This window comes from Kryptolebias marmoratus, linkage group LG22 (assembly GCF_001649575.2).
Source record: "Kryptolebias marmoratus isolate JLee-2015 linkage group LG22, ASM164957v2, whole genome shotgun sequence".
Taxonomy (NCBI): Eukaryota; Metazoa; Chordata; class Actinopteri; order Cyprinodontiformes; family Rivulidae; genus Kryptolebias; species Kryptolebias marmoratus.
In genome coordinates this window covers 12,925,024-12,952,827 of record NC_051451.1, presented here as the reverse complement: position 1 = coordinate 12,952,827, position 27,804 = coordinate 12,925,024, and the positions used below count along the sequence as shown (strand labels likewise).

Genomic DNA, 27,804 nt, shown 5'->3' with positions numbered 1-27,804 from the left:
AGGGGGGTAATCTAAACCAAAAAGGTGATGTAAGGATAAAACGAGGAGCAGTTTCTAGGCATCTCGAGGCGAAACGCGTCACACTGACTGACGCGTTCGTCCTGCTGACATTCAGTAACTCTCGTGTGTCCCGGGAAGGTTTCTCTGATCATACGGACAGGTTTTCCGTCAGCGGTGGTGTTTTTCATGATGATGCAGTGACAGAAACGTTCCCATCCGCCCACTAAGACCACAGTCCTGCTGCTCACGACAAGCTGCTGGAGAGGATGTGAGGAGTTTCATGTTTCCTTTTTTTTTCTTTGCTCCTGATCTCAAAGCAGTAACATCCTGTCCGCCAGGTCACTCCTTTAATTAATTACCCAACAAACCATTACCTTGTTGGTACGTTCTCATTCTAGCCTGATGAGCTCTACGTGTAAACTTCTCCACGGTCCGACTTTCACGCTGTTTCATTAAACCCCATCAAAGCGGATCATTTATCTGAACACAACAGGTCGGACACTGCTCTCTGCCCGCTTGTTACCTGTCACCTTTTTTCACAGAAGCCCCCTGCAGCAGGCTCTCTGCGTCTGCACGTGACACTTACTTAATTACAGTCATATTTAAACATCGTGTCAAACTGCGACAGCACGACCAGCTGCCTCAGATGAGCCGCGCACAGCTTATACACCGGCTGAAAACTGCCCCGATTACTGGCCTAAATCTTCACCTCAGAGCTGAACGAGGTCAGAAATCTGTTGCTCTCAGAACACGGTTCTGATCACTAAGGTGAATTAATATTCAATCACATAAGTGTGCAATCGTTTTATCAATTAGGCAGCTCGCCTTCCGACACTGACACACGAGCGCCAACGTGGGCATTTATTTGATTTTTTTTTTTTGCATCTTCTCAACCAGATAAAACAGAGTTACAACACGACTGTGTCAAAAATGTGTCTTTGTTCAGTACTTTAGCTCCCAACAGTATAATAACAGCTGGCCTGTATTAGAACATTTAGAGGAAACCTTTTAGCCTGAAGACGTGAATGACACTCACTTCTCAGTAAGCTGAGTCACAGTTTAACACCAGAATCAACGTCAAAGTGACTGACTTCTGACATAACTACTCCACCCGTGTAGGTGAGCCGGTGTAACCTGAAGTAGCTATTAACTCCGCCGCGTCTGTCGCAGAGACACAACTCGTCATAAAGGCCGAGCATTCCTTGATCCTTCGGTGGTGGGGAACGAAACCGGTGGTGGTTAAAAAACAAACAAACAACCAAATAAAAAAAAGGATCATTTCCCTCTCAAATACGATCTTTAGCTCAGCATCAGCGCCCCTGAAAGCAACGAAAGGTAGCCACTCCGGCATGCGTTCAGCCCGACAGGACACCGTGACACCAGGTGGTTTCCTCCAGCTGACAGCCTGTGAACCGCGAGGCCGTCGTCGCAGCGGAGGGTAAATCACTCCGCGGATCGAGCGGGGCAGGTGGAGATTAGGGAGCTGTTAATTCGCGCTGTGATGGAGAGACTTGGGAACAGGTGGGACTGCAGATAAAGAGACGGATTAATATTAAACTGCTGACTCTGCGCTTGTGGCTGCTGATGTGGAGGAGGACGAGGAGGAGGAGGAGGAGGAGGAGGAGGAGGAGGGGGAGAAAAAAAAAACACGAGACCTAATTAACCCCCCGTGGCCTTCGGGGGTCAAATGGCTTCTCTTCCTCTCTGCAGTTACAAGGGCTTTAAGGGGGGTTAAACGAACCGCCGGCGTCCTGAATCATAAATGTGGACGAGTTGAGGGTTGGGATTGGCCGATCTCCGACGGCCAAACCGTTGCCTCGGCGATCCCAGTGAGGGTCAGTTTGATGTGGGAGTTTGGTTGAGTTTGTCTCTCACCATCTTTCCCCGCTGCTGCGCCGAGCGGGTCTCCCGCAGGGTGAACACGTTGCCGCAGACAGAGATCTCCCGCCAGACTCCCGGCTTGGAGTCTTGTGTGAAGCCGTTGCGGGGATGCATCACCAGAACGCCGTTGGTGGTCAGCCCGTCCATTTGACCGTCGCACGTCTTCCACTTAGCAGCTTTCTCCTGACGTGAACAGAGACATTGAAAAAATGGAAGGTTTCGCCTGAAATAACGGGAACGAAAAGGAAATGATCACGCGTCGCTCTCGCTTCTCACCCCCAGGAAGATGTTCTTGGAGGAGTCGAAGCCCGCGGCGTAGATGCGGGCCGTGTAGGGCGGCGTGCGCTGACACATGATGCGGCAGGCGAAGCGGGAGATGGTGCTCTGGACCGACTGAGTGTCGGCGTTGCTCTGGCTGCCGGCCACCGTGTCCGTCACCACAAAGTCTATGGGACTCTCCGTGGATCGGCCGATCTGGTGAGAGGAGACGGAACGGTTAGGGAGGAAATGACGTGCGGCCGGGGGGTACATATGTTTATCTTTCTCCGTCTGGCAGGAACGAGAAGAGCACGAGACAAAAATAAAACACACAGTTCATGTCTACAAATATAGACCAAGAAAGTCTGAGTAACTTCGCAAAAGCTGACAGGAAGAAAACGTGGAGTTTGAAGAAATCTGCTGTGTTTATATCTGTGTGAAAACCTTGAGGATATTTTTATTTAGCAGCTGCCTCCGTCACTACAGAACCGGAATCACAGCCTCCCACAGAGTTAATGTTCGCCAGGAAAAGAACAAGTTAACTTCAGAGAAGTCTGCATGAATTCATTTAAATATTCACCAGGAGAACACCTCTCACTAAAAGTAATGATGTCTTACATTACGTGTGTGTGTGTGTGTGTGTGTTTGTAGAGCCGGGCTGAGTAGACTCATACAAAATGTACGTTGAGACCACAGCTTCCTGCTTCTACTGTCTTTGTTTCTTCGTGAAAGGCCGTCATGAAAGCCCTGTAATTGCCTCTGTGTGTGTGTTTGTCTATTAGGAAAGTCTCATAAACCATCGGAGGGAATTTAATGAAACTCTCAGAAAGCAAACATCTAAAACTGAATAACCATTGGAGTCAGCTTGATCCAAGCAGGCCATCATAACTAACCTAATGAAACACTAAAACGGCTACAGCTGAGTCAATTTTACAAATATTAAGCCAATATGTCACGTGTTTCATGTCCCCAACATACCCTGAGTGCTAACTTATTGTGTAAAGCAGTGGTCTCCAATCCCCGGGCCGCGGACCGGTACCGATCCGTGGGTCACTTGGTACCGGGCCGCACAGAAAGAATAATTAATTTTACAGTATTTCCGTTTTTTTTTTGTTTTCAGAGTCTGAAAGACATTTATTTTGAAAAAAATGACCGGATTCTCTCCACTCCATCCGTCTCTGACTCCCTCTTGATGCGTGTCAAAACGCTTATCTAGGTCACGTGATACGTTACCGCTAAAAACAAACCCCAAAGCAGCAAAATGAGTAAAAAACAAACGTCTCTGGAAGCCCTAGATGGGACCGTCTCGTTACTGAGAAACAGGTGAGTTGTATTCTTTGTGCACTTTATATTTGTGGTGGATCTTATTTTGAAGGCCATGTTTAAACATCGCCATATTGACCAGAGAACATCAGGGGGAGGAGAGGGTGTTATTCATGTTGATAACACAGTACCAGGACGCAGCTAACAAAGCTGCGAGGACACGTTGGATTTACATTTATTGTTTTTTAAAAAATACCCCCATTTTCATGCCAGTCGTATCATTTTATTTTGTTGTATTTATCCTCCACACCTTTAAAGGCCGGCCCGTGAAAATAATGTCTGATAATGAAGCTAAAAAGGCTGGGAACCGCTGCTGTAAAGTATTTGTTTAAAACTTTGGCATGCGAGGCAGCAGGAATGTTAGTTTCATTTAGGATGTTTTTGGGGGTGCAGCCTCGGAGTCAAGGGACATGCGAAGTTAGCTAATGACCGTTTGTCTCCTCCTCCGTCCACGTTGCTCAGGACATGTTTGTGAATGTGTTTGTTGGTGCGTCAGGACACGAACGCTTCCAACAACCGTCTCGACCTGCCGTTTAACACACTCTCCTGGGGGATCTGAGCAAGTGGCCGGGCGCGTTCAGAGCCGACTGCTCAGGCGGCGACACAGCGCGGTCCAGGACTCGTGTGGCTTGAGCGGAACAGGATGGGAAACAAACACGTCTTTCAGTAAGCCCATTTGATCAACACACGTGTGGAGCAGTGAGGTGGAAAATAAAAAAGGGCCGTAAAACAGGTTGTAAAAGGTCCCGCTTCGGAGTTAAAAAGGGTTTTTTTTGTTACCTGGAACATGTCTGTATTGCTGTCGTGAGTGTACTCCACCACCACCGTCTGGGCTCGGGACAGAGTGTACGAGATGCTGTGCTGGTCTTTGTTGCTTATGGCCTGATGGGACAGAAGGACAACAACAGAGACGGTGAACAAAACAAAGGAGGGGGAGGGAAACAAACAGAACTGCAAATCTTTTATCTGAAATCAAATGCTTATAACGCTTTAAATGTGGGGAGAAAACAAAAAAAACCCAGCTTAGACATCTGCTTAGTGCACAGATTCCCACTGAAGGGCTGGGTGAAGGTTTCAGCTGCGTGGACACTAACTGGACCTAACATTGTTTGGTCAGCAGAGACCACCCACAGGACTGAACAAGGACGATCACTCTTCCAGACTGTTTAAGTTCTGGCAGATAATGGCTTATGAGTGTGTATTCTAGGGACCAGAACTAAAACTAAGGACTCCCCCACACAAATGTTACGATTCTCTGCCCATTTAACAGATTTCAGAGGCTTTCGGTGCCCTAAACGCCTCCCGCGTCTTTTACACGTAAATCCTCAGAGTTCCCGTTAAAATGCAACTTTATTCAGCCTCGTACCTGCTTCTGTTCATTTTCCTTGCGATCTTTTCCCGTCTGTTTGATGGTGTGTGTGTGTGTGTGTGTGTGTGTGTGTGTGTGTGTGTGTGATTCATTGTGTGCTGTACTTCAGCATGGCAGAACAAAAAGCAGACGTGCAGGAAAGCCTTTGGCGAAGCAGCCAAATCCACAGAACTTGGCGCGTTTTATTTGATGTTGTCAGAGAAACAGAATCGCACCTCAGAAAGTACGATTACGTAACAGAAAGATTTCTGCTAAATGTATGTTTGGAACTTTGCTGTTTATGACTAATAACACAGATCCACGAGAGCTGTCGTGACGCATAAATCAGGACTTTTATTAGATAGATGACAAATGGTTGTGTGTGTTTGTTTTGTTTACCTTGGCTGCTTGTGGAGAGCAGGCGACGTGGACTGTGCTAGGTTTCACCCCGTTTGCCTTCGGTCTTTTATAAAGTGCAAAACGGCTTTTACGTCGGCCTCGGTCCCCGTTGGGCAGAGAGCCATTGTACCTGCACGCGCACACACACATACGCACACACAAAAAACAACAGGGCATTATTGTCTCGGCGGCTGAACTATACACTGGGATCGCAGTCATTGAGGAAAACGCTCGAGGCGTTTCGCTCCTGGAGCCACAAGCCTCCACGCTCTGCAAGCCTGTACTTTTCAGACACGCATTTCGACAGAAGCACGCCGTGTCCCCGCGAACAACAAAGTCCTCCAAACATAGACCCGAGAAAAGGCAGGGAAAATAAACACACACACAGGGGGACTCATTTAGCCCCCGATACACGGCTGAAGAATAAACAGAGGCGTTCCCCTCGGCAGAATGGAGCCTCTGTGGCTCTCAGCTGCACTCCGACTGCGCCGGTGTGTCTCTGTTGAGTTCACGCTGAGGGAGCTGAGCTCGCTGAGCGTCCCGAAAAAAGGAGACATTCACCGTTACAGTCTAAGCGGGGAGTTTGCATGTTGTATCGCGAAGCACACGTTTCAGCTGGGCTGTCGCCGGCGTGAAGCGACTGTTCCTGCAAACACAACAACGCAGGTGAACACTCCTCTGGTTTCACTCGCACACTGTCAGCAGAAGCTCAAAAGGACTCGAATCTAAGTTTGCAGCGCGCTGCTTTTGAACTTGTCCTTTCGAGGGGAGAAAAGATTGCGCAATGTGCTTCCTTTTTGACAGATTTGTAGCAGAAGTTTTCACTTATTGTGGGTTTCATGACGTCGGCGCGATCAGTATCTGTACAAACAGTTGGCCTCTGTGGCGGCGGCATCAAGATCCGAGGCTGTATCGCTGCCAGCCCAAGAGGATGGTTCCAAAAAGTGAGAAAATAATGAATATGTCTCGTACAACAGCCAAATTCACCACACTCAGATCGCATCTTTTACCTCTTATTATTGTAAAAACACTAATCCTATTAATGTTTTTTTTAACTTTAACTAAATGAATCAGGCTAACTTTGTGTCATGACCCAGAGGAACACTGTGTTCATTAATTACCCAACTTATTTACACTCCAAAAAATTTTACTTTTCCGGACCCAGAAAAAGTCAGAAATAATAAACGTGCTCAAAAGTGATACTTTGGGACGCTTTTATCCACCGCTGATGTGTTATTCTGAAACCGGCAGACACTTAAATTAATTAAATTAAAATAATATGACATGTTCTGTGATTTATTATTACAGAGCAGGAAGTAGTCGCCAGTCCTGTGCAAATAAACACAACATGTGCAAAGTGTCTGAACAAGGCTCGAAAAAGCCTCAAAGCGTCCGACGTGAAGACCTTTCTTGAAATGATGAAATGTTCTGGATCTTGTGTGTGAAAAGTGGTTTCGTAAACTCCAGTTTTCAGCTAAAATAATTAGAGTTTGTAGGAATAGTAACTAAAGCTCACCGTTTGCTATGGAGAAAAAATAACGAATGCGTGCGATATTACAAGACTTTCCCCAAAAACTTACATTCCTAAACACATTTAGTCCTTAAGAATGTTTTCAAAACTTCTTATTTCCTTGCCAAGGACTCAGATCAAAGTAAGGAAGTCAACAAAACAGACGTGGAAAATAGTAAAAAAAAAAAAGTGACCTAATTTCTTTAAGTGCTGTAAAAAGGACAAGTATGTAAGTGAGACCTCAGCTCAGCTGGAATGTGTCTTTGACCAATCAGACTCTTGAAACAAACCCACCCTCTGTCCCGAGTCCAGTAAAGACAGCTCAGGCATGTATGCGAGGACGCCCGGCCTCCGGCTAAACGTGACGGAGCGGAGGCACTAAAAAAACCCAAACAACGCTGCGAGGTTTGTGCGTAACCATGGTGAGGGAGCGGAGGCGCGGCAAACGTTTGGGAAGAGTAACCATGGCAAGCCGAGTCGCCATGGTGAAGTTCGGCCCGTTTCCACGGAGAGGGCAGGGCAGACGTGCCGGAGGGGAGCTCAGAGGGCCGCGGGCAGTTCACAACCCGGCTCCCGTGGGTGACGGAGCCCGCGCGTGTGCGTACACGCAGCCAAATATTTCCCCAAACGAGAGAGCGAAGAGGGCAAAGGTTAGAGCAAGAAGAGAGCGTCTGTTCACGAGTGTGCAGCGACACGAGGTGTTCAAACAGAGAGGCAGGACGAACCAGAGCGAACGTGCAGACACACACCCCGTCTGTTATTTCTCACGATTAGTGTGTGTGTGCCACCTTTTAAGCACATTTAAATTAAAGCCTAATGAGCAACGAACTACCACTTTTTAAATAAACCCACAGTAACTAAAAGACAAGTTGTCAGGGTAATTGCTGCTCATGCTCAGTCCTCCTCTCCTCTACAATCGAGAATCCGCTCAGCATTTATCTATTTGTAGCATTCCCGAGAAATCAACAATAAAATGACAAATGAACGTCTCCTGAAGCAACCTGTTAGCGCTCAGAGGACGTGTTGGGGATGATTTTGAGTTACAACTACTTCCTGTTCGTGTCTGAACTGTCATAAAAAGTCAAACAACCACGAGAGATTCAGCACATGTGGCCCACGCTGGCAGAATCAGTCGGCATGAGGCACAGGCTGCAGCGCAAAATAAGTGAAAATACTGAATTTTAAATGTAAAACGAGTCCATAAAGACACTATTCAGCGATCCCGGTAAGTAAATTAGCAAATGGCAGGTATGTCTTCAGAAATAACGCTTTGTCTCTTACAGATTTCTTTGAAATTGACCGTTTTTCTCTGCAGGCTGCCGTAGCGCCGGGGAATCCCTTTTATATAATGCTTGGCATCATTGTGAAACTTGGGGATTCTCCTTTTTTTAAACATAGGACTGGAATTCCTGAAATCGTCACTCCAGGTCAATAAAATTGGAGTTTTTAAACCAGCATTCTCAAAAATAAAAACTAGCTTGTTGCCAGATGGGAAATTGCCAAATTTCCACAAGCTTTTGTATCGTTTTTTAAAATATTAATAACTCATCATTGAAAAACTCCTCATTCTGGCTCCTTTCGCCGGCACGGGGCACAGACGTGGCATTTATCTCTCTCAAATTAATAAACTATATCTGCATAAAAATGCCTTTTGTTGTACAATTACTAAACAAACGTGGCAACAGAGAAACTGTTATTGTTATCCTTAAGGTGATGTCACACCTTTTACTGAAAAAAAAGACTCTCAGAACTTAGATAAAACTCAATTATGATAATGTTAGATCAGCCGATTTATTATACTGTTTAAATAGACAAAGGCAGCGCTTTTCAAAGAATAAAATAGAAGCTAATAAAATAAGTTATTGTCTCCAGCTTCACGTGTATTTTTGGAGCTTGATTAAATATTAACATTTAAACCCCTCAGGAGTTGATAAGAGACCAAATGTCAAAAATATACTAATATTTTCCCCAGGACGCACCCTCACCACAAGCCTGATGGCGATTACCTAACTTTTGTGGTTGTTTAAGATTAGATTTTGCTTCTATTTTAGAAGCAAAATTATGAAAGTTTCAAGGGGTTTCTGACTTCTGTGCAAGTGTGGGCAAGGATGCGCGCATATTTGTTATCGTACGTGGGGGGTGAGGCAACATTTTAGCCGCCACTGGGTTCGCATTTTTCCTGTGTGAATCACAGTACGTTTATTTGAAACAAATGTATTCAAGTGACAAATTGATTAGATTGTAAAGAAATTGGTTCTGCAGGAGCTTTGTACCGAGAGACGCAAGTTTTAACAGTTTGTGGGCTTTATAAGTGAGAGGTTTCACCCTGATGTGCAACCTCAGTCATGCCAGAGTTCTTGTCAGTGTTGGTTTAAAATGTTTACAGCAACAAATATCACTCAGCCACGATGATTCAACTCTCCATGTCGGTTTCCATGACCTAATTAGGCTTTATATTGCAGACGGCACAGATTAATGAAAGGCAACAGTCTTGTCTTGCAGAGTATCGGTGCCACAGCGATGGATTCGCTTCCCTGCAGCAGGTCAGAGAATAGAGGTCAGGGTTCGCTGCTCGACTCCCACAGCTTGGTTGAACCCTTTAAAGTTTAAAGAGCAGTCCTCCTAGTCGCTCAGAGAATGACTCTTCTTGTTGCCAAGCAAGAAGCGCCCCTGCTAGGCTTTGCGTTTTTTTCTTTCTTTTTAAAGGAAAGAAGAAGAACAACTGGTTGGCCTGACCTAGAATCGAAAACTCGGAGCGGAAAAAAAAAGCACAGCAAACGGAAAACTGGGGTTCTCCCTTGTAAAGGCATGGAACTGAGTTTACTGCTTCATGGGTTTTTGTTTTTTTTTTTCCACTAAGGAAAATTTCCACGGTCAGCTCCCTGACAGTACCGCTCCAGCGCAACCCAGAACAACAAACTGTGAGTCAGCTGTGACACCGACTGTCTGTGGAAGGCATGAAAAGTGCGCGAGGAGTCTTTCCTACGTCTCAGCGGGAAGAGAAGCAGAAAAAAAAAAAAAACCCTTAGGATTAAACAGGAGACACAGAGGAAGTCCTTCACAGTTGGGTTGACATTTTAGAGTTCTGTCAGATTGTGCTCTGTGCTGAAGGTGCAGGGTGGAGCGGAGGGTTTTTCCTTCAGCTGATGGAAGAAAAGTTTTCTGAGATGATATCCGCTGCTGCTGTCGGCCAAACACTGATCTCATCTTGCTGTGTCTGAAACAATGTGGTTACTTTCCTCGTTACGTTTCCTGCAGTTTGATTTCTTCTAGCTGGCCCTTCAGACGAATAATGAAGAGCCTTACTCAGCTAATCTTATTAGAAGATATCCAGGGGGGTTACGTATAAATCTTACAGGATTTGATTCCTTTGAGACACTTGGTTTGTTACCACATTCCTTTGCTACATTTGGAACTGTTTACCACCACACCCTTCATTGTTCTCGAGCTGTGATTACCTCTGAAATTACACTGAGCCATCTTTGGGAGACAGAGGAAACAAAGGAACAACGCAAAGTCACGTCAAATACGTGCAAAACTATGCGTTGCACACAAAGATGGAGAGTCTGTTCCGAGCTTGTTTATTACAGGGAAATAATGTAAAAAGTACAAGTATATTTCTAGTGTTTCTCTTGTGTTTTTACTTTGCGTCGTAACGACTGTAAATCAGCAGATTGCTGTAGAAACACCTGCTGTAGAGTGCACGTTGAGGCGCTTCAAACCACAACACTGGTTCCATATTAGCATAAAGTTTGGTTACAAATGGTGCTTCTTATCACATCTATGCAAAACCTAAAAATAAAAACCACAAAATTACCAAAGATAAAGTTGACATAGTTAACATTTGGGACAGTGTTTGTGTGAAGACATCTGTTTGGCCTGTAAAAAAAAAAAAAAAAGGCTTATATGTGTCTTTAGGTGTTTGGAAAGATGTGACTAAGTTTAAATAATCCATAGGAATGTAATGTACAGTTTGTAGTAAATCAAGAATTAAGTAAATTAGAGTTAATTAAAGAGTGGCAGTTACATGCAAGCTGAACAAAGTTTCAGTAGGTTTTCCGTATCTGTGCCGAGGATTTGTTTCTGCAGGATTCTTATCTGACCACGTGTAACGAACGACAGGTTGTGACACAATCGCTGCAAGACATCAGCCTGTGCTTTCAAATCATCACGTCACCGTTGAGAAAAAAAAAAGAAGCAGCGATGGCTGTCATGCTTCTCGTGTCTCCGTCAACTTTGATCTTTGGAACAGAAAAGCGATGCGCAACAAAGGCCCCTCAGTCCTGCCTCGATCAGGCAGAGAGACAAGAAGTGTTGATGCTGTCGCTTCTGACCGTTTTAAACAATTATATGTCACAAAACAACGACCTGCTCTACATGACTCAAACATAAAGCAGACAGGACACCGTGGCTCAGAAAGTGAGTCGGATCCCACTAGTGCTTTAAGAATTTTAAAAAATCTAAAGTAATTAGTTAATAATGGACAGGAATAAAAAATAGCCTAGATAAAAAAATTATATTTTTATCTTTTATCACATAATCAAAGTTTTAAAAAAAATCTGCCAAGCAGAGAACGAATTGTTTCAATTAATGATGAAAAGCAGAAAAAACTTATGGCTTTAAGTAAAAATTGTTTTAATTGTCACTTTTTCTAGTTTTTTTTTTTTTTTCAACAGATAAATTTGCTTATAAAAAGTCAGAAAACCATCAAAAAGCCCCTGTCATAATATTTGTGCTCAGGGATCAGAACAGTCAGGTCCCTGACTGTAATCAGCCCCCAACCTCGCTTTTCCTCCCCGCCGGTGATAGCCCCACCTAAAAGGTGGTGACCTTTGACCTCTTTGGCTTGTGGCCGGCACAGCCCCGGGAGCCTAGCCTTTGACCACCCCACCCCAATGAGGACGCTCCAGTCTCCCAGTTCCAGGCAGGATGCTCCTCTTCTGGTGACTTTCCATCGAGGATTCTGAATCGCTCTTAGTCGGACCCCTCACCTGGGACCAATTTGCCATGGGAGACCCTACCAGGGGCTGATGCCCCGGACAACACAGCCCCCAGGATCATCGGGGTACTCAAACCTCTCCACCACGTTAAGGTAGCGATTCTACGGAGAGGTTTACTGAGAGGGCAGAAGAGAAACATCCGAGCTGGCGGATCCATCAAACTGGGAACATTTGTGCAGGAAAAATCGACTAGTTGTAGTTTCTGGTGACTTGTTTTTCAACCAGTCAGAAGTCATTCATGTGTTTACAGAATTATGAGGAGGGATGAGAAATGCTCAGTGGCAGACTGTCTGATTGTTTTATCCCTTTGCGTGTCATAATAATGTCATCAAAATAATATTTAAAATAATTTAATGGGATCATTTTAGCCTGCAGCTCCTCCTTTTTGGTTATTTTAAGACCATAATAAGCAGATGAATGGTTTTGACATTGTATCTGAGGTTCTTTGCACATTGTAGAACATTCCCACTTAAGGATATTTACTGTGAGAATTCACTAAATAAAGCATTAAGACAGTTTTATGAGTGTAGAAACAAAAGACAAGTGCATTATTTGCTGCCTACCCCAGCACAATGAGCTCTCCATACTTCACTGGCACTTTGGTGGAGGAGGTGGTGGAGATGTTTTCCTGCTCCGGGGAGTACATTGGGCACGGCTGACCTGGGAGGTGAGGAAGGATGAGTGAGACCCAACAGGGTGAGTCACGACGGGGCTCGGAGGACGGAGGGAGGGGGTGCCGATCGAGCGGGAGCACGACGGGAAAGGAGAAGATGGAAGGGAAGGGGTCAGCTGAGCCTCAGCTCCACCCTTTCATGCCTCATGTGCCCGCCTTTCGCAGCACCTCTTGTCCTGCCCTGCAGAGCAACAAAGACACACAAAAAAAAAAACAATGTAAAAATTTGATTGTTTTTTTTTTTTTTTTTCCAAAAGACAGTCAAACCCAAATGAGTGATCACATTTGATACAGGCTGCTGGAACAACTAATGTTCTCCACACTTTCCAAACAGCGATGGCATTTTTCCCGCTGAGATGCTGTGGGCAGGTAAAACAGAATAAGGTAACCTGAAGAAAAGTTGGCAGCTGAAAAACGTGAACAAATATCGCTTGCAGACACTTCCCCCTCCCTGTCAGCTGTGCTTCAGCTCTGCTTTTTCAAATCCTGTAGGCAGCACAATAATTAACAATTAAATTAAATTGTGCTCAATTTTATTGCAGAGCTAGATTTGGTCTTAATGCTCCCTAAGAGTAAGAAATGTTAACCAGCTCTTAATAAAAATGAAACTCCTTGTTCCTGGTTAGTAAACTAGAAACGTTTAGATTTAGTCATTGCCGGACAAGTGGTTGTTTTGAGGTCTTATGTGTAAAGGTATGGGACCTCAAAGTGTCAGGAATATAACAAGACAAATAATAACAATTCAAAAAGGCCCACATATCCAATTTCAGATACTTAAATATCAAACATATTTGATCAGGCAGTAATGGAAAACACAGCCCACGCACTTTACCCTCTATAAAAGAGTTCCTTGAAAGGTTAAAAAAAAATTCTCCACATCTGGGGAACACCTAAGGTTGGAGATACACAAGCAGACTTCTCGCTGTTTGAGTCATCCTCTGAAGTGAGCATTTACACACAACTTTCTCCGCACACAGGAAATCCCAAGTTTGAGAAAAGGGCATGAGAAAAGAAAAACTACAGGAGAGGATGGACTTCCTGTCTCAGTATGCTGAAGCAGATCATCGTGGGTTTAACTTCAACTCGTGACCTTGCTGCTACNNNNCCCCCCCCCCCCCCCCCCAAAAAAAAGCTAAATATATTTCACAAATTTAAGCCGTCTTCCTGAGCAATAACCGTCTTACTTCACTTCTAGGCAATCGGCCTCGTATGAAGCCCCCTTCTACTCCCAAAAACCTGAATCTGTCAGCAGTATCCAGACCCAAAAAGGTATAAAGTGGAGGATGTGAGTGACGATGAGTGAAGAGGGGAGGGAACAGGAAGGCCGATATGATCATATCACAACAAGTGGGAGAAGTTCAAACTGGGGCCTGCCAAGAAAATATATCATACAGAAGCATTATTATCAGCTGACTGAAGGCGTTATTTAAAGTGCTACAATAAACCATAAACCTGTGTTAGAGCTGCAGAATGTAAGTGTGACTGACACCATTTATATCTGCTATCTTTAAAAAAGCCACATTTAACAGTCTAAACTGAAGCCAGTCAATCTTAATTTACATTTATCCTTTTAGCTGGTGATTGAAACAAAATGATTTTTAAGTAAAACACAATATTCAAGCTTTTGAACATTAAGAAAGCCCGGCATAAAGTACTGAACACACAGCACACAGGGAGAACGTGTAGCGAAGTGCAAATGTTAGGGATGTTTGGATGGAAATTTTCTGGGAGGAGATTAGACTTTGGGATTTTTTTTTTTTAGTCTCTTAGATTAAGTATGAACAACCATGAGCTGAGACCTTTGTGAATGAGATAAATAAAGCTTACTTTGTGAGGATTCAGTGAGAAAAATCTACATTTGTTAGTTGCTGTTTCAAACCTTCTGCACTGCCTAAACACTGAGCTTAATTTACGGCAAATTGTTTACGATTTCTCCCCAAGTAAACGAAAACAAAATAAAATCTTTCACTTACTAACTATACTCACTGCAAACTGAGAAATCAAACATAAATAAAGGTTATCCTGAACTACAGGAAACGGTGCAGTTTGGAAGCGTTTACTCCAGCAGATTTCCAGCTAAAAGTCTGAAACGTGGGCACGCACTCCGTGTAAATAAAGCCCTCGGCTGAATCAGCCGAAAACAAAGTGTTTCCAGTCTCTTCGGCTGTTTCCGTAGGTGAACAAACGCTTGTGGTGGCTGTTCACAACATTTGCTTACAAATACTGAATTTCAGAACACAGTAACCATGAATAATTGTGCAGGTTTTGTTTCTTGACCGGTCTTCACGGCTGTGTGTACCTTTAGGGTTGGGTTGGTCGCAGTTCCTTGCGTTTCAGTTTCAGCTCTCGTGAGTCAGCGCTTGATCAGAAGGCCATTAAAAGACGTGGTCGTTGCTTCATCACACAAACAACTCTTTGCGCTTCGCCGTGAGAGAAGTTCCCACAAACACAGGAAGTTAAGAGGTGTCGACAGCCGACCGCTTTGCTTTTATGCTGGCCGGCTTTGATACAATCTGAGTTTCCCTTGGTCTCGTGTGAAAAAAATGCCTTAACTTGCAAATGTTTTGGACATGGGAAACTCGAAGCGACAGAGACGTTTACAATAAGAATGATGTGGGAAAACAGCAGATCATGGTTAAAACTTCCTTCTTGGTTTTCTTGTGGCTTTTTTTATTTTCTTTTTTTTTTTTTACAATATTTGTCACTCAGTGAAAATAAGCCTTCCACAGTTCAGTTTCTCTATTGGCAACAAAATCACTCGAGGGCAGGGGAAAAGACTTGCCGATTCTGTTGATAATAATCAAAAGCCACCCTTATTATGTCAGAGAGAAGACAAAACACGAGCGAGAGATGTTTTGAAAACCGTCTCTGTCTCTGTGCACAAATGCTAACAGATGTGGGAAAGTTCATCCCGAATAGTTGCAGCAAAACAAACGTGCAAAACTAAACTATTCTCTGAAATATTTTTTTAAAAGAGACAATCACACTTGGTGACTTATGAACACACTTATTAAAATTCAATGGTCCAATTAATACAAGCAGACACACCGTAAGGATCAACAATATTATACCACAGGGCGCAATTATTAGGTGTCATCTGTAAATCACTGTAAAAAGAAATAGGAATAAAGATTTAACTTCTTTCCTACATCTGAAATTGAAAATGGAAATTGCAAGTGCAAATGCAGGCATACTTGCACTGGTAACAATAAAACTTCTTTCATAGTCTTACAATTAGGGCTGCACGATATATCGATTTATTGCCATCGCAATATAAATGTGTGCAATACCAATAAAAATGCAATAAACTGTACGCTATGGTATTCCAAGTGCCGTGCGTTTATGATATATTTGACCAATCAGAAGGATGGGACACTAACACCCAGTGGAGCTGCTAGTGGCTGAGATGATGAAGCAAACTCAAAGTGTTGTGATGATGTTTTTTTTTGTTTTTTTTACATCAATTGATATTTATGTTTCCTTATTATTTCTATGGTACTAATTGACACAACATTACCCACACAGACAGACAGAGCCTTCACAAATAAGCACATTTTCATCACACTGGTAGACAGTCTGACTCCAAGCAGGGTCACTCTGGAATGCTGTGGCACTGAACGAACCATAACATTGATTGGTATTCAAACTAGTTTCATTTGAACTCTTCCAGGCCCCTACAGCGACAGAGGAGCAAGAGAGGAAGGAGGGACAATGTGGATTAATCCCACATGATATTGTTATCACAACGTTTGACAATATCACTAATCCCTGACACTGTCCAGTCCTTCTCAAAGTCATAAAAATCTGTTTTCCAGCCTTACACCAGGAGTGTTTTTTCCCCTCCTCGTTTCACTTCTGAAATAGAATCTATTTTAAAACACTCAGATAACAAGAAGCTCTGAGCTATAATCAGTTTCATCACACAAAAGGTGGAGGTGGAACATTTATCACGCAGGAGATTCACACGTCTACCAGCTCTGCAATTAGTTCAGCCGCATTTTAAAGCCCCAGTAACCGAGTTCAGCAGATAGTTGAGGGACAAAGCGCAGAGGACACGGCAAAACGCTCACTTTGGACACCGCTGTGACAGACGAGGCTCCCTGATGGATGTTTTTGTGTCGACGTGGACTCCGTGTGGATTTGAACACGTCCGTCAGCGAGGGAGTGGAGAGCAACGTTAAAAAGCAGAGAATCCCATCAGCATGAATATTCACCCACTGCGCTCGTGGATTTACACAGTAACACGTCTGCACAAGATGCGAAGAGCAAATGTTGTGAACATTCACACCCGCTGCTCCTCCTGAACATCTGAGGAAAGTTTCACGACTGAGCTGCAGCTCTTAGAGAAAGACACAAGATAAAATGAGTGTTTTACATGAAAGAAATCAGTTCGCAACTATTTCTTAGAAGAAACTGTCCCTTTAGAAACATACTTTTTGCTAAATCATCGAATCTTAAAACAAGCAAAAGACGAGAAAGTGAATATTTCTTCAAAGCGTCCATTCCTTGTACACGTGCGTTATATGTTTGGGTGTGTAAATAATTTCTTAAGTGTGTGTCTGACTAAGCTGCCGGCCTCTGCAGGTCTGCCTGACACAAAGCCTGCTCGTGGCCGCTCGCCAGCTGCTGCTTAGCTACCGAGACACACAGAGCTACAACAAGACGGGCCGGGGCTCAGTGGGCCCAATCCGCCGTGCGGGGTCACAGATTGTAGCTGCACGCCGCTAACGGCACAAAAGGGCAACGTCACGCTCACGCGGACCTTCAGAAAAACCTCCTGAAACGAGGCGCGGGCGACACCTGCCACTCAGGCTAGCTGCCAGCAGAGCCGAGCATGTGACAAACCACCGTACTGTACCTACGCACAGGCAGGGGATAAACTCCCTTCTTCGTGTTAGAAAGGAGGCAGCAGCTGCGCTTCTCTCTGAACCTGACTGCGCAACATGTCAAATAATCCCGTTTAGCTGCACTGACACAAGGTCCCCTTTTCAAGATTTAAGGCTATTTGAGTTTTGACGTGTGTGAGGCTTGAAATGGCAAGTCTCACAGTACGTGAAAGGCTGGCAGTCTTTCAGGATCACAAGGAGACTAACAAAATGCCCAGAAGCTGTATGTATTTTTCTTTTGGAAAGCCAACACATGGATAGAAAGTACTGCACATGATCGTGGACAAAAGGAAACTCAGAAAGAGTTAACTAGACAGCAAAATCTAGTGCAGGACAAAGAGGAGAAAAAAAAGCAGATTCTTCAGATACAGAACAAGAAACACAAGCCTCAAGGCTTAAGCTGTTGGATCAATGTCAATTAAGTCTAAGATAACATTTGAGCTGACTGTGATCGTTCTGAACCATGTATAAAAACAGATGTCATTAAATGAGCCAGAATGTGTGGATGTGAAAGAAAAGCTCAACAACCTGGAGATTTTGCAGCAAAAAGATTGGCTTAATGGAGCTTTTATGTCTAATCTGAGAGTAACAGTGGCGTCAAGTTAACACAGAAACATTTAAAATGGTAACCGATTATAACTCAAGTGCCATGATTGTGGCAAGCTTTAGAGAAAACTCTTAGGGTCACTGACACGTAAATGTCAAAACTGTAAATGATTTACACGTCTTGTAGTGCTTTCTATGTTTTAAACTGTGGTTAAAATCTTCAATTAAAACCATATGAAACATAAAAGTGAAGGTTTTATTAAGTGCAAAACCGAAACACAAAGTCAAAGCACTTTATGTTGCCCTATTAGCCAAATGACCAACAAGCAGGGCATTTCTAATTAAAATTCAAACGGGATCCCATTAAAACAAGAAAACCCTTGTCATTTTTACATTTCCACATGTTTTCTAGAAACAAATACATGACGGACAATGACAAAGGTGACGGCAACAAGGTCTGATAAGGTAGAAAAGTAATCTGTACCTCCTCGATGGTGTAAGGTCTTCATTACTGGAAAGTGGTAATAATATCCTCCAGTTAAAGTGGCTCGTAAGATCAATAAATAATTACAAATGCTTGGAAAAGACATGCGGGGGCAACTTAATATGATGCATACCTGAAGCGAAGTGAAAAAAATACAAACAAAACACTGAACTTAATCTTATGTGTGCAAAAATAAAGCTCTGTTTTTGATCTGAATGATATAAAACAAAGAAGAAAACCATTTATTTTTTATTAGCAGGCATAAGAGCTGCATTTAAGGCCACTTAAATAACATGTTCCTTTCATTGTGGAACTGAAATTCTGCTCTCTGGGCAAAATTTTGGTATCAGTACTGTGCAAAATGAAAGTGGATGACAGTTGTGTTGCATGTAAGTGTCAAAACGAGAAATCTACAGCAGGAAAAAATAAGCTCATCTCAGAACTTGTGGCTGCTGTGATCTCTGCCAAAGCCCTTCATGAATAAGATCATCAGATATCAAATCATCCCGGCATTACTGGCTTTCACCACATCCTCAAAACGCTGCGGCTTTAAGGCATCTCGCACCTTTCATGTTCCCGACGCGCGTCATGCGAGCACGAGGCTCTGAAGCTCCCCAGCTGTTTTGTGCTGAGCAACAAAAATATCACATGCTCTTCAAAAGCTCAAAGCACCAACTTTCCAAACGCAGATAGCTCTACCTTTCCCTCCTCTGCACTTGTTTCATCTTCACGTCCCTCGACTATCGGCTTGTTCCTGCTATTACGAGTGGTTGATGAGAAGAGAGGGGCTTTATTTTCCTCCACTTATGTGCACATTTAGCTGAAGTGCGAACGTCATATTTCCAGGTCTGCTGCCCACAGCTCACTTCACACCGGGGTGCTCAGTTTAATGGCAACAGCGGTGAAGCAAGCTGCAATCAAAGGCAGCTAACAAGGAAACAAGAACAGGACTAAATGTACGTTCCTTTGGTTCAGTACAGAACAGTACTTGTGAGATGATGATGATGATGATGATGATGAATTTGCAAACCAGCACTATGAAATATGGATCACCCTGCAGGGTCCGGTTAGAAACATGTGTCCTTGAAATCAACCATCTACCCCGCTGACGTGCGTCTGGACAGAACCAACGCAATCACTGCACAAACGGTAATGGAAAAATGAAAGATTAATGGAAGCTGAGGACACAGCAGCCTCAACATGTTTCTGCACACATATTTATCATCCACATTTCAAAGGTCTATAAACAGTCTGACTTCTCAAACCCCTGTCCCAACAATCAGCAGCAGAACTGGGCTTCTGACAGCAGCTGCCTCTAGAAGAGAAGATAAAAGTTCGGGTTCTCACACCACAGAACGCAGCGACTGCTGAAGGCTGAGACCCCGGTGATCCCTGTGGTCATAATTATCTCAGCAATGTTTCTGTTGTCAGTAAAATATTCTTGTCGTTGTTGTTGTGATTGTATCATAAGAGGATTAAAACCTATAGACACTGAATCTTCTTCAAAAGTGAGAGAAGACTGATAATTAGGAGATCAGCTATAAGAAGTAAAGAAAATCAGGTTTTCTATCGATGCAAGATTGTTGAGCATGTGAGCTTTAAAACCAAATCCATATTTACAACAAACTTTTATTACAGCAGGGTTTAAATCTCTTGTGGGAGCGATCGTAACTGAAGGCAACAAACTTCGATTCCAATCAGCAGAGAGGAAAAAAAAACCAACAACACTGATCTGTAAATCCATACGTGCACGTGTGTTTATTCGTCAAAGTGTGACTTCTGTGGGTCGTGTTGGAAACTGGGCGCCTGACTTTTAGACGCCACAAAACAAGAAAGCGCGTCGGTGGGCTGAAGAGTCGCTGATTCTTTCCAACCAGTCAGTGGTCTGCAGCGACTCTAAGTCGATGTATAATATCCCTTCGGCTCACCTGAAAACCCAGCTGAACCTAAAAAGTATCCAAATAATAACATCTTGAACGTCCACAGCAGACAAGCTAAACCTAAGCGGAAGTGCCCTTTAGGCACGACCCTGACGTGAACATCTTTCAACATGTGTTTATCTGAAAAGAACAGTTTAAATCAGACATATTTGGGGGGTCTTTTATAAAAAATGAAAACAGGAGAAACTCCTAAACAACAAGCAAAGATTCTTATCTTCCTCAAAAAGAGCCATTGGAAGTGAGTGCTTTAAGGAACTGACTAGTCAGGCTTCACAGTAGCTGGCCCAAACTTTTCAACCAAATAAAATGTGATTTCACGCCTCGTAAAAATCGGCTCATTTACTTAAACGTGTCTGTGAGTCTTTGTAAGCGAGAGCTGTTTAGAAGGGTGGACAGGATCAGGATGGAAAACATACAGTGATGTGGTGCATCAAACTAGTGAAACAGAAATCCTACTTCCCCGCTGAAGTTTTATGAAAGGAAAGGCGGTTGGGAAGGCAGTAAAAAAAAAAAAAAAGTTCAGTGTGGAGTTCAGCGTGAACCAGAAATGGGAAAAGCAGAAAATACAGTACCACCCGCTGCTCGGAATCCAACAGCCCTCACCTCCTCTAACAAAAGCTTCCTTTGTCAAAGCCCCTCTCCGAAAGCAGCTCCAACCCACTTGACCCAGCTGCTGTTTGTAAACTGCCGTAAGTCTGCCTGCTTGGTAGAAAAAGAAAAGGCATTTCCAGGCGCTTAACCTCAAATCACAGAGAAACGAGCCCACGAGGAAAACAGGTGATTGCCGCTTGAGTTAAACCTTGTGGTGAAAAAGGTCACCACAGCTCCAATTGCCTGATTTTTATCATGAGATGATGCTTACGTAAATACATTTTCTGCGGAAATGATGAACTTTTTTGACACCGTGGCTGCATTTATCTGTCTCACCCAAAAGAGATAGTAAATCTAGAGATAAAATGTAAATTTTGCAGCAATAAACATCAAATTGTAGAATGTTTAATCAGCAAGGAGTTGGTATATCTGCTACGGCATACAGGTTAATCAACAGGGTCTGCGAACTACTACAGAGCAACCTAAATCTGAGGCTCCACCAGTGAACTTAGCCTAAAATATCTCCAATCAAACAGTTTTTCGCTGAAAGGAGTGACATGTGAGGCGAGCCAGTCCTACGTCAATGCCTTCAAATCAAAATCCCTCAACCTCCTGCGACCAACACCAGCTGCGCGGTGGAAAAGCCAAGTACTCAGCAGGCCTGCAGCTCATCATCACAAAGTCCTAAAAGGTAGCTCTCTGTCTCATTACGATTTTTTATTTAAAAAAAAGAAGTTTTCCAGCTGTTCAGCCAGACCTGATTGTGTCAACTTTCAATTTGGGGATGAGGTAGAGTTGCTGCTCTTGTGGCAGAAATGACATAATGTTTTACTCAGGCGGGAAATCGTTAGCTTCATCTTTGAGGTGGAAGTTATGCCGACAAAGGCAGCAGCAGATATAAAACTAACCCAGCATCGGGTCAAAGTGTTGTTTGTCAGACAATAAAAACCCAACGGTGAACAAAAGGAATGGTTTGATATCAGTAGAAGAGAACAAAGCAGGCCTGCGGATCTGGAAATTAGTTTAAGGATTTGAGATAAAAGGTTTGCCTACAGTTTCTTGGACTGGTTTTCACTGTTTTTCCAAGTGGCGACTAAAATGAGGCATCATGCAGCACATCGTGTTAGAGACTCAAAAGGTTTGACCGCAAACCTCAGTCTTGGTGCCGGTTCTAAAAAGTTTTATTCTAACAACACTCCGTTACAAGTCAAATCGTGTGCTAACCCTACAATTTATGGTTAAGCCTCTTTTTTTTTTCTTTTTTTTTTCCATTTGAGAGTGGGAGGCTGTGTGTGTAGAAGAGAACACACAGAGAGTATTTAGGATACAATGCATGTGTGTGAGGATTTGCGGACTCGATTTCTAACGGTCTGGGTCCGGTCCCGGTGTGTAGGGTTGCACGGATGGGTCCGGGGAGGGGGATTGTTTTACACATCGGGAAGATTAGACTCCCGGTGACTCGGAAACCGATCTGTGAGGAGGTGGGGAGCTGGCAAACCTGATGCCAGATTCTCCTTCCCTCTTTTTTTTTTTAAACCTTCTATTTGGCCTCTTTCTTGGTTTAACTCGTCCAATCGATGACATCGTGTTCTCCTGAGGCCTGATGGGAGGAGATGCACTGATTGATCGTCTGGTGACGAGAATCGAGGCTCAACCAGCTTGACTGGTGACTGGATGATCCAAGACTCAAAATTCCAGGGAGTTTTTGTGTCAGTGAATGCACCTTAGCTGAGAAGCAATTAAAAATAGTGTTATTTTTTTTTAAAGTTCGTGGACGATTTTATGTGAATCGGCTAATTTTACGCTAACAGCACGACTTAAGTGTTGAAGTTTTACTGTGTGTAGAAGACTCAGAGTTAATTATTTGTTATATCTGTACTAGAAATCTGTAAAAATGTATATACATATTGGATATTGTTAATTATAGTTTTTAGGAGAATTGAATGAAAATGGAATCGGTAGGTCAAACCTTTACAAAAACTTAAAATTACAATTGGTTTAGAAAACTAGGATTAGTGTCCAGATTATGTTTTTTTTTGGTTATTATTATGATAATGCAACTGCCTGTGTGTGTGTGTGTGTTCATTTTTCTGTCTGTCAGCAAAATGTTTAGAAAGGCACGGGTATAGATACTTTACAAACAACAAATTGCTTTGACAGAATTTATCCCCCTGGAAACAGAAACTTTTAGAAAAAGAAAAAAAAATTCCACATTTATCAGAGGAGCTCATTTGCAGAGAAAATGATCCAGACACAGAATGTCACTGGTGAATGTTTCACATGTTGCGAGCCATGTTATCGACACTAACATGTGCGCGAGCTGTGTTTTTAATGAGCCACAGGAAGTGTCGGCGTCAGCACTTTTCTTAGAAAGAAACGGTGTGAGGACACACCTGAAGAAACGGATAGAAAGACGGACATCTTGATTCTGGGAAAGAAGTTGCTTTTAGGCTTTTACGTAAGCCTGTCTCGATAAACAGAGCTCCTTCTAGTCTCTTTTTTTTAATTTCTTTTTGCCAGCTAAATTAACAAGACTAAAAACAAACCAGGAACAAGAAGCAATTGAAGAGGATGTTTTGCACCCAGGATGCTGTAAGTTGCTTTAAACAAATTAGTAGATGCATTTTGGTGGATATAAAGAATTTACAAAACTCAACTGTCTTCATAAAATCGGAATTTACAGAAAATCTCTATGAGAGCATGTTTTTTTTAACATGAAGTGATCTTGACTGTGGAAATAAAATAAATCAGTGGAAACCAATGATCCCCACTTAAAGTAAGACAAGATTTCTCGTTTAGCAGATTTTCTGAAGGACTGTTGGTTTTCAGCCAGAGTGATTGGATTCAGCACAGAATATTTCAAATCTGCATTTGGCAAACTTCTGTTGGTAACTTTCCATCCTGCTCACACTTTCTTTCAGTGGTGTGAAATGGATTTGAGATGTTGGGCAACGACACCTCTTCCATTTTTAAACACTGGTTTCTTTGTTTTAGCACATAAAGAACCAGTTTTTGTGTGTTCAGAAGTCTGGCTCTTCATTTCTGGATTTCACTTTTGATAGCGTCTCCGGTAAATCCAAAAGGGGAGAGACGATCGTTTCCAATCACGACACCGGGGCTCCAGTTTCCTGTCCTAAAAATGATGAGAACTGACAGAAGAAAATCATTTCCAATCCAAGGAAAAATTAGATTCAGATCAGCGGAGGACTTTATGAAATGGAACCTCACGGGCTGACGTAATGCTACAGAAAATTAACACGGCGTGAATTACATCCTCTGAAGCTCAGCGTGGTGTAGGCAGACAGATAAGAATTCATTATCGATACAAACCAGAGTGTGGACTCCTGGCATGTGCAGCTGAGTGGCAGATAGAAAGGAAATTATGTCTGCGTGTGCGTAATTTGAGTTTATCTTCATTTTTTAATTTTCCATTTTTTCTCCTCTAAACCTGAATGCACAGTCGTCAGAGGGCCAAAGCAGACATGTCGGCTCAGAGGTGATTTACTCCGAGTCAGAGTGTCGATGCACACAGGAAGTCCCAATTCCCTGCCCACTCTCAGACGCGCTCACTCCTCTCGTGCTCGCTGGTCCCCGGAGGTGTTTTCCAGCGTGTCTCTGATTGCGTAGATATATGAGGTCTTGTATTTTCTCTGCGATGGATGGAAACGTGCCGTACCCAAGTCCCATTACACACAACTTGATCAGAGGAAAGGGAATAAGAAGATACACTGAACGTACGGCGAGCAACGTTCAGGCTGGATAAATCTGGAGACTAGAAGTAGTGATTTTAGTTAACCTTTAGATTTACCTTCCTAACAATAAAATCAACACAACCATGAGCACACATTCTCATTAAGACAAATATGTTTAGGGGCTGAATCAACTCTAGCTTCTGTGGTCCTAAAGATGATGTCCTTGAGAGGAAACCATCAAAGAGATTGAGCAACTATTTGAATTTCAAAATAAGAGTTTATGTTTCTGAAGGAAAAAAGAAAATGTCATCTCATTTCCACCTCAGACAGCTCCGAAGAAGAAAAAAGAAAAATGCCACAGGAGACGATTTAATAGCACTTTTCTGAGTTTTGTCTCGTTGAGTCAGAGACATACAGAGTCCCGTCCAATCTCTATCAGTGGACACGTTGCCACGCAGCTTGTCCGCCAAAAACACAGCTTAATATATCTTTATGAGCTTTCATGGCAAATCCTGAACAAATCCTGCCGGGTTTCCAAGTTGTAACTGGAGCATGGTTAAATCTGGTGTGACCTTGTTCCCAGTCTCTGAGTTCTGAATTACTCGGCAAAAAGAGACACAAAGACCCAAGGTTTCCAGCAGCGTTGACATGTTTTATCACGCAGTGCATATCTGGCTTACTAAGGGTAAAAAAAGTTAACCTTTTATTAGGAAGTAGTGCACCACCTTTATGTTGGTGGTAAAGGTGACGGTCTTAAGAGTCATGTGTTGACTAAATGTCTCTTTAAAGCAAAGCAACCAAAGGAAAAGTAAATATGGTTTAGTTATTTAGTTACAGCACGTAGAAAATAAAAGCAGCCAATGAAGCTAGCATGTCTTGAAGGGACGCATAGCGCTTTTTAGCTTGCATGCCAATATTTCCAGCAATCTTGTGTGACCTCTTAGCCCTCAAAGCATGTGTTGGAGTTGACTCTCAGCTACTGCCACACCAAATTTTACCTCAAAATCGACAACACTGACTGATTTAAGGCCATTTTTGTGATTAGCTGTGGTGGCCACCTTAAATCGCATTGACTCTAAAAGGTTGTCACTTGATATTCATCCAATGACTACTTTCTAAGAGTTTCATTAAAACCAGCTACATTATTAATTACCAGCAAATGTCTGAAAACCTAAAATAAATGTCGATCCTCGAGCTGCTACAACTCACAGTGACGCCTCATCCACCACAAGGACGATTTATTAACCAAACGCAGGCGGTGTATTTATATCTGCCCTCAGAGTTCTGGTTTTGGGATTTCTTTTCTTCTGAATTGTACAAAACTGAGCAGAGCTGTAATTCACTCTATTGAGAATTTCCGCGAGTAAGTAAAACGGTAGAGTTGCCTGTAATGAGTGATGAACATCCTGTTCGCTCAGGATGGCCCGCACATGTTCTCTAACACGGCAAATAAAAAATTATTTTGCCTCAGCTCGTCTGTCATTTTTATGAGAGGTGGGTTCAATTTCCTCCCTTTTACAAAAATATTGCATTGCGAGACATCCACAGTAAGCGGTATCTGGCATAGTTATTAGCTTACACCAGAGATTTCATAAACCCTTCGAAACAGCAAACCACTTCCCCATATGCTGCTACCAACGCAGCGACTCTACACAGACAATGAAGTGGCCAATATTACCCAACGCTGATCTAATTTAAATAAGATCTCACATAGCCATGCGGACAAAGCTGATTAAAATAATCCAGTTGGGCCAGATTCCAGGTGCTCGACAAGGAGAAGTGTTGCTCCAACACTGTTCACGTCAGCTCCGATCGGCCCGAGATAAAATATGTGGAGTGGGTCAGGAAGAGGACTTGAACATTAGATCCAAGGGGAGGAATGTAAACCCGAGCCCGAGTTGGAAGCCCATGTGAAGGTTGCAAGAGTGGCATCAAAAGCTGCTCCTAAACCCACTCTGAAAAGCGTCCCATTGACGCTGCCTCAAAAATACGTGTGTTTAACTTTAAACGTGAGCTACAAGGTCTTTGTGAGTGTCCAGCGGCAACGGTCGCACCTCCACCCAGCACTCCTAAAAGAGACAAACTGGAGTCAGACCCCTTGGCACCAAAATCCTGCTGAGCATTAAATTAACTCCTCATAACAAACTGCTGGTTGCTGTGGAGCCACTGTGGGACTGGCATGTTCCCAGACTCCAGGATGCAGGATCACCCCCCACCACCAACCATAACAAGGCTCTCAGTTTGAGGCCAAGACGCCGTCAGAGTGTTCATCTTCAGGGTGTGTGGAGGCCGAGTGGATGAGAACACACTGAGAGGTATATATGACTCATCTAATCATTCTCTTCTTTCTTTCTCTCTCATAAAACGAGCCTAAGAGTGATTAAAAACTGCTCTGGTTCTGTGTTTCTGTGAATAATCTTGGAAATATTTGAATCGGATGTCTGAAAAATTTACATTTGGTTGCTTTGAGAAGTTGCGGCAGGTTTGCATAATTAAATCTGTAACCAATGTCCATTCAGGTCATTTCAAATCTACAAACACAGTTCTTTTAAACCTAATATTTACTTCATTTTCATCATTTTATTACCTGAATACCCACACTTCTTTAAAGTGCTCTTACTCATTTTATAATGTCATTTTTTTAACATATCTAAAGTGTTACAAATCCCTAACTTTCAGTTTGTAAGAATGTCCACCAGAGACATGAGACACCGCTATGCTATGGTGAAGTCACTGATCAGGAAAATAAAAACAATTCAATTTTTACGTCCTTGTTCTCCCGGTCAGCTGAAAATCAGACAACTGTGTTCACCGGCTGAGCGACTGGAGCCTCTCTAAAGAGAATTCAACCCACAAACTTTAACAAAATTAGCCAAGAAAGTCACAAACCCCTTAAATATTCAACTTGCTCTCAAGTGCAGAAGAGAAAACGATGCAAGCAAATTTACAGTTGTGATTGGATCACTTCAAATCAATGCCTATTCTGTGCATTACTGCCTGAAAAATTAGTTCGGAAAACTACTTGTAGCCAAGAAAAAGCACACACCTTGACAAGGATGAAATGACAGACTGGGCATTTTGGCGAGCGATTATATGCTTTCGTTTCAGCTGGAGCCGAAACCTGAAAAGTTTCAGTGAGCTTCTGTCTGTGGTTTCTCCGTCCACCTTGTTTCCAGTTCTCTGCCGGAGCAGCCCGGCGGCTTTCCTGCGAGCTGCGCCTGCAGGAGCCGAACCGATGACAGAAGGCGGAGAGAGAGGGGAGGGGGGGGGGGG

General features: G+C 43.2%; 1 protein-coding gene across 2 annotated transcripts in view; it reads right to left on the bottom strand.

Moving 5' to 3' along the window:
• The window catches only part of peli1b (pellino E3 ubiquitin protein ligase 1b), a 37,877-nt gene that overhangs the window by 3,619 nt on the left and 6,454 nt on the right, over positions 1-27,804 (bottom strand). The window contains exons 1-6 of one of the 2 annotated variants that reach the window (XM_025008240.2): positions 27,578-27,693; positions 12,283-12,573; positions 5,210-5,339; positions 4,243-4,344; positions 2,158-2,355; positions 1,876-2,064 (exon numbers count right to left, since the gene is read on the bottom strand). In XM_025008240.2, the coding sequence (XP_024864008.1) occupies positions 1,876-2,064; positions 2,158-2,355; positions 4,243-4,344; positions 5,210-5,339; positions 12,283-12,365 (702 nt within the window). In that variant the 5' untranslated portion in view covers positions 12,366-12,573; positions 27,578-27,693. Of the gene's footprint in view, positions 1-1,875; positions 2,065-2,157; positions 2,356-4,242; positions 4,345-5,209; positions 5,340-12,282; positions 12,574-27,577; positions 27,694-27,804 lie in introns of those variants that run through there. The other variant, XM_017430183.3, reaches the window with a different exon arrangement.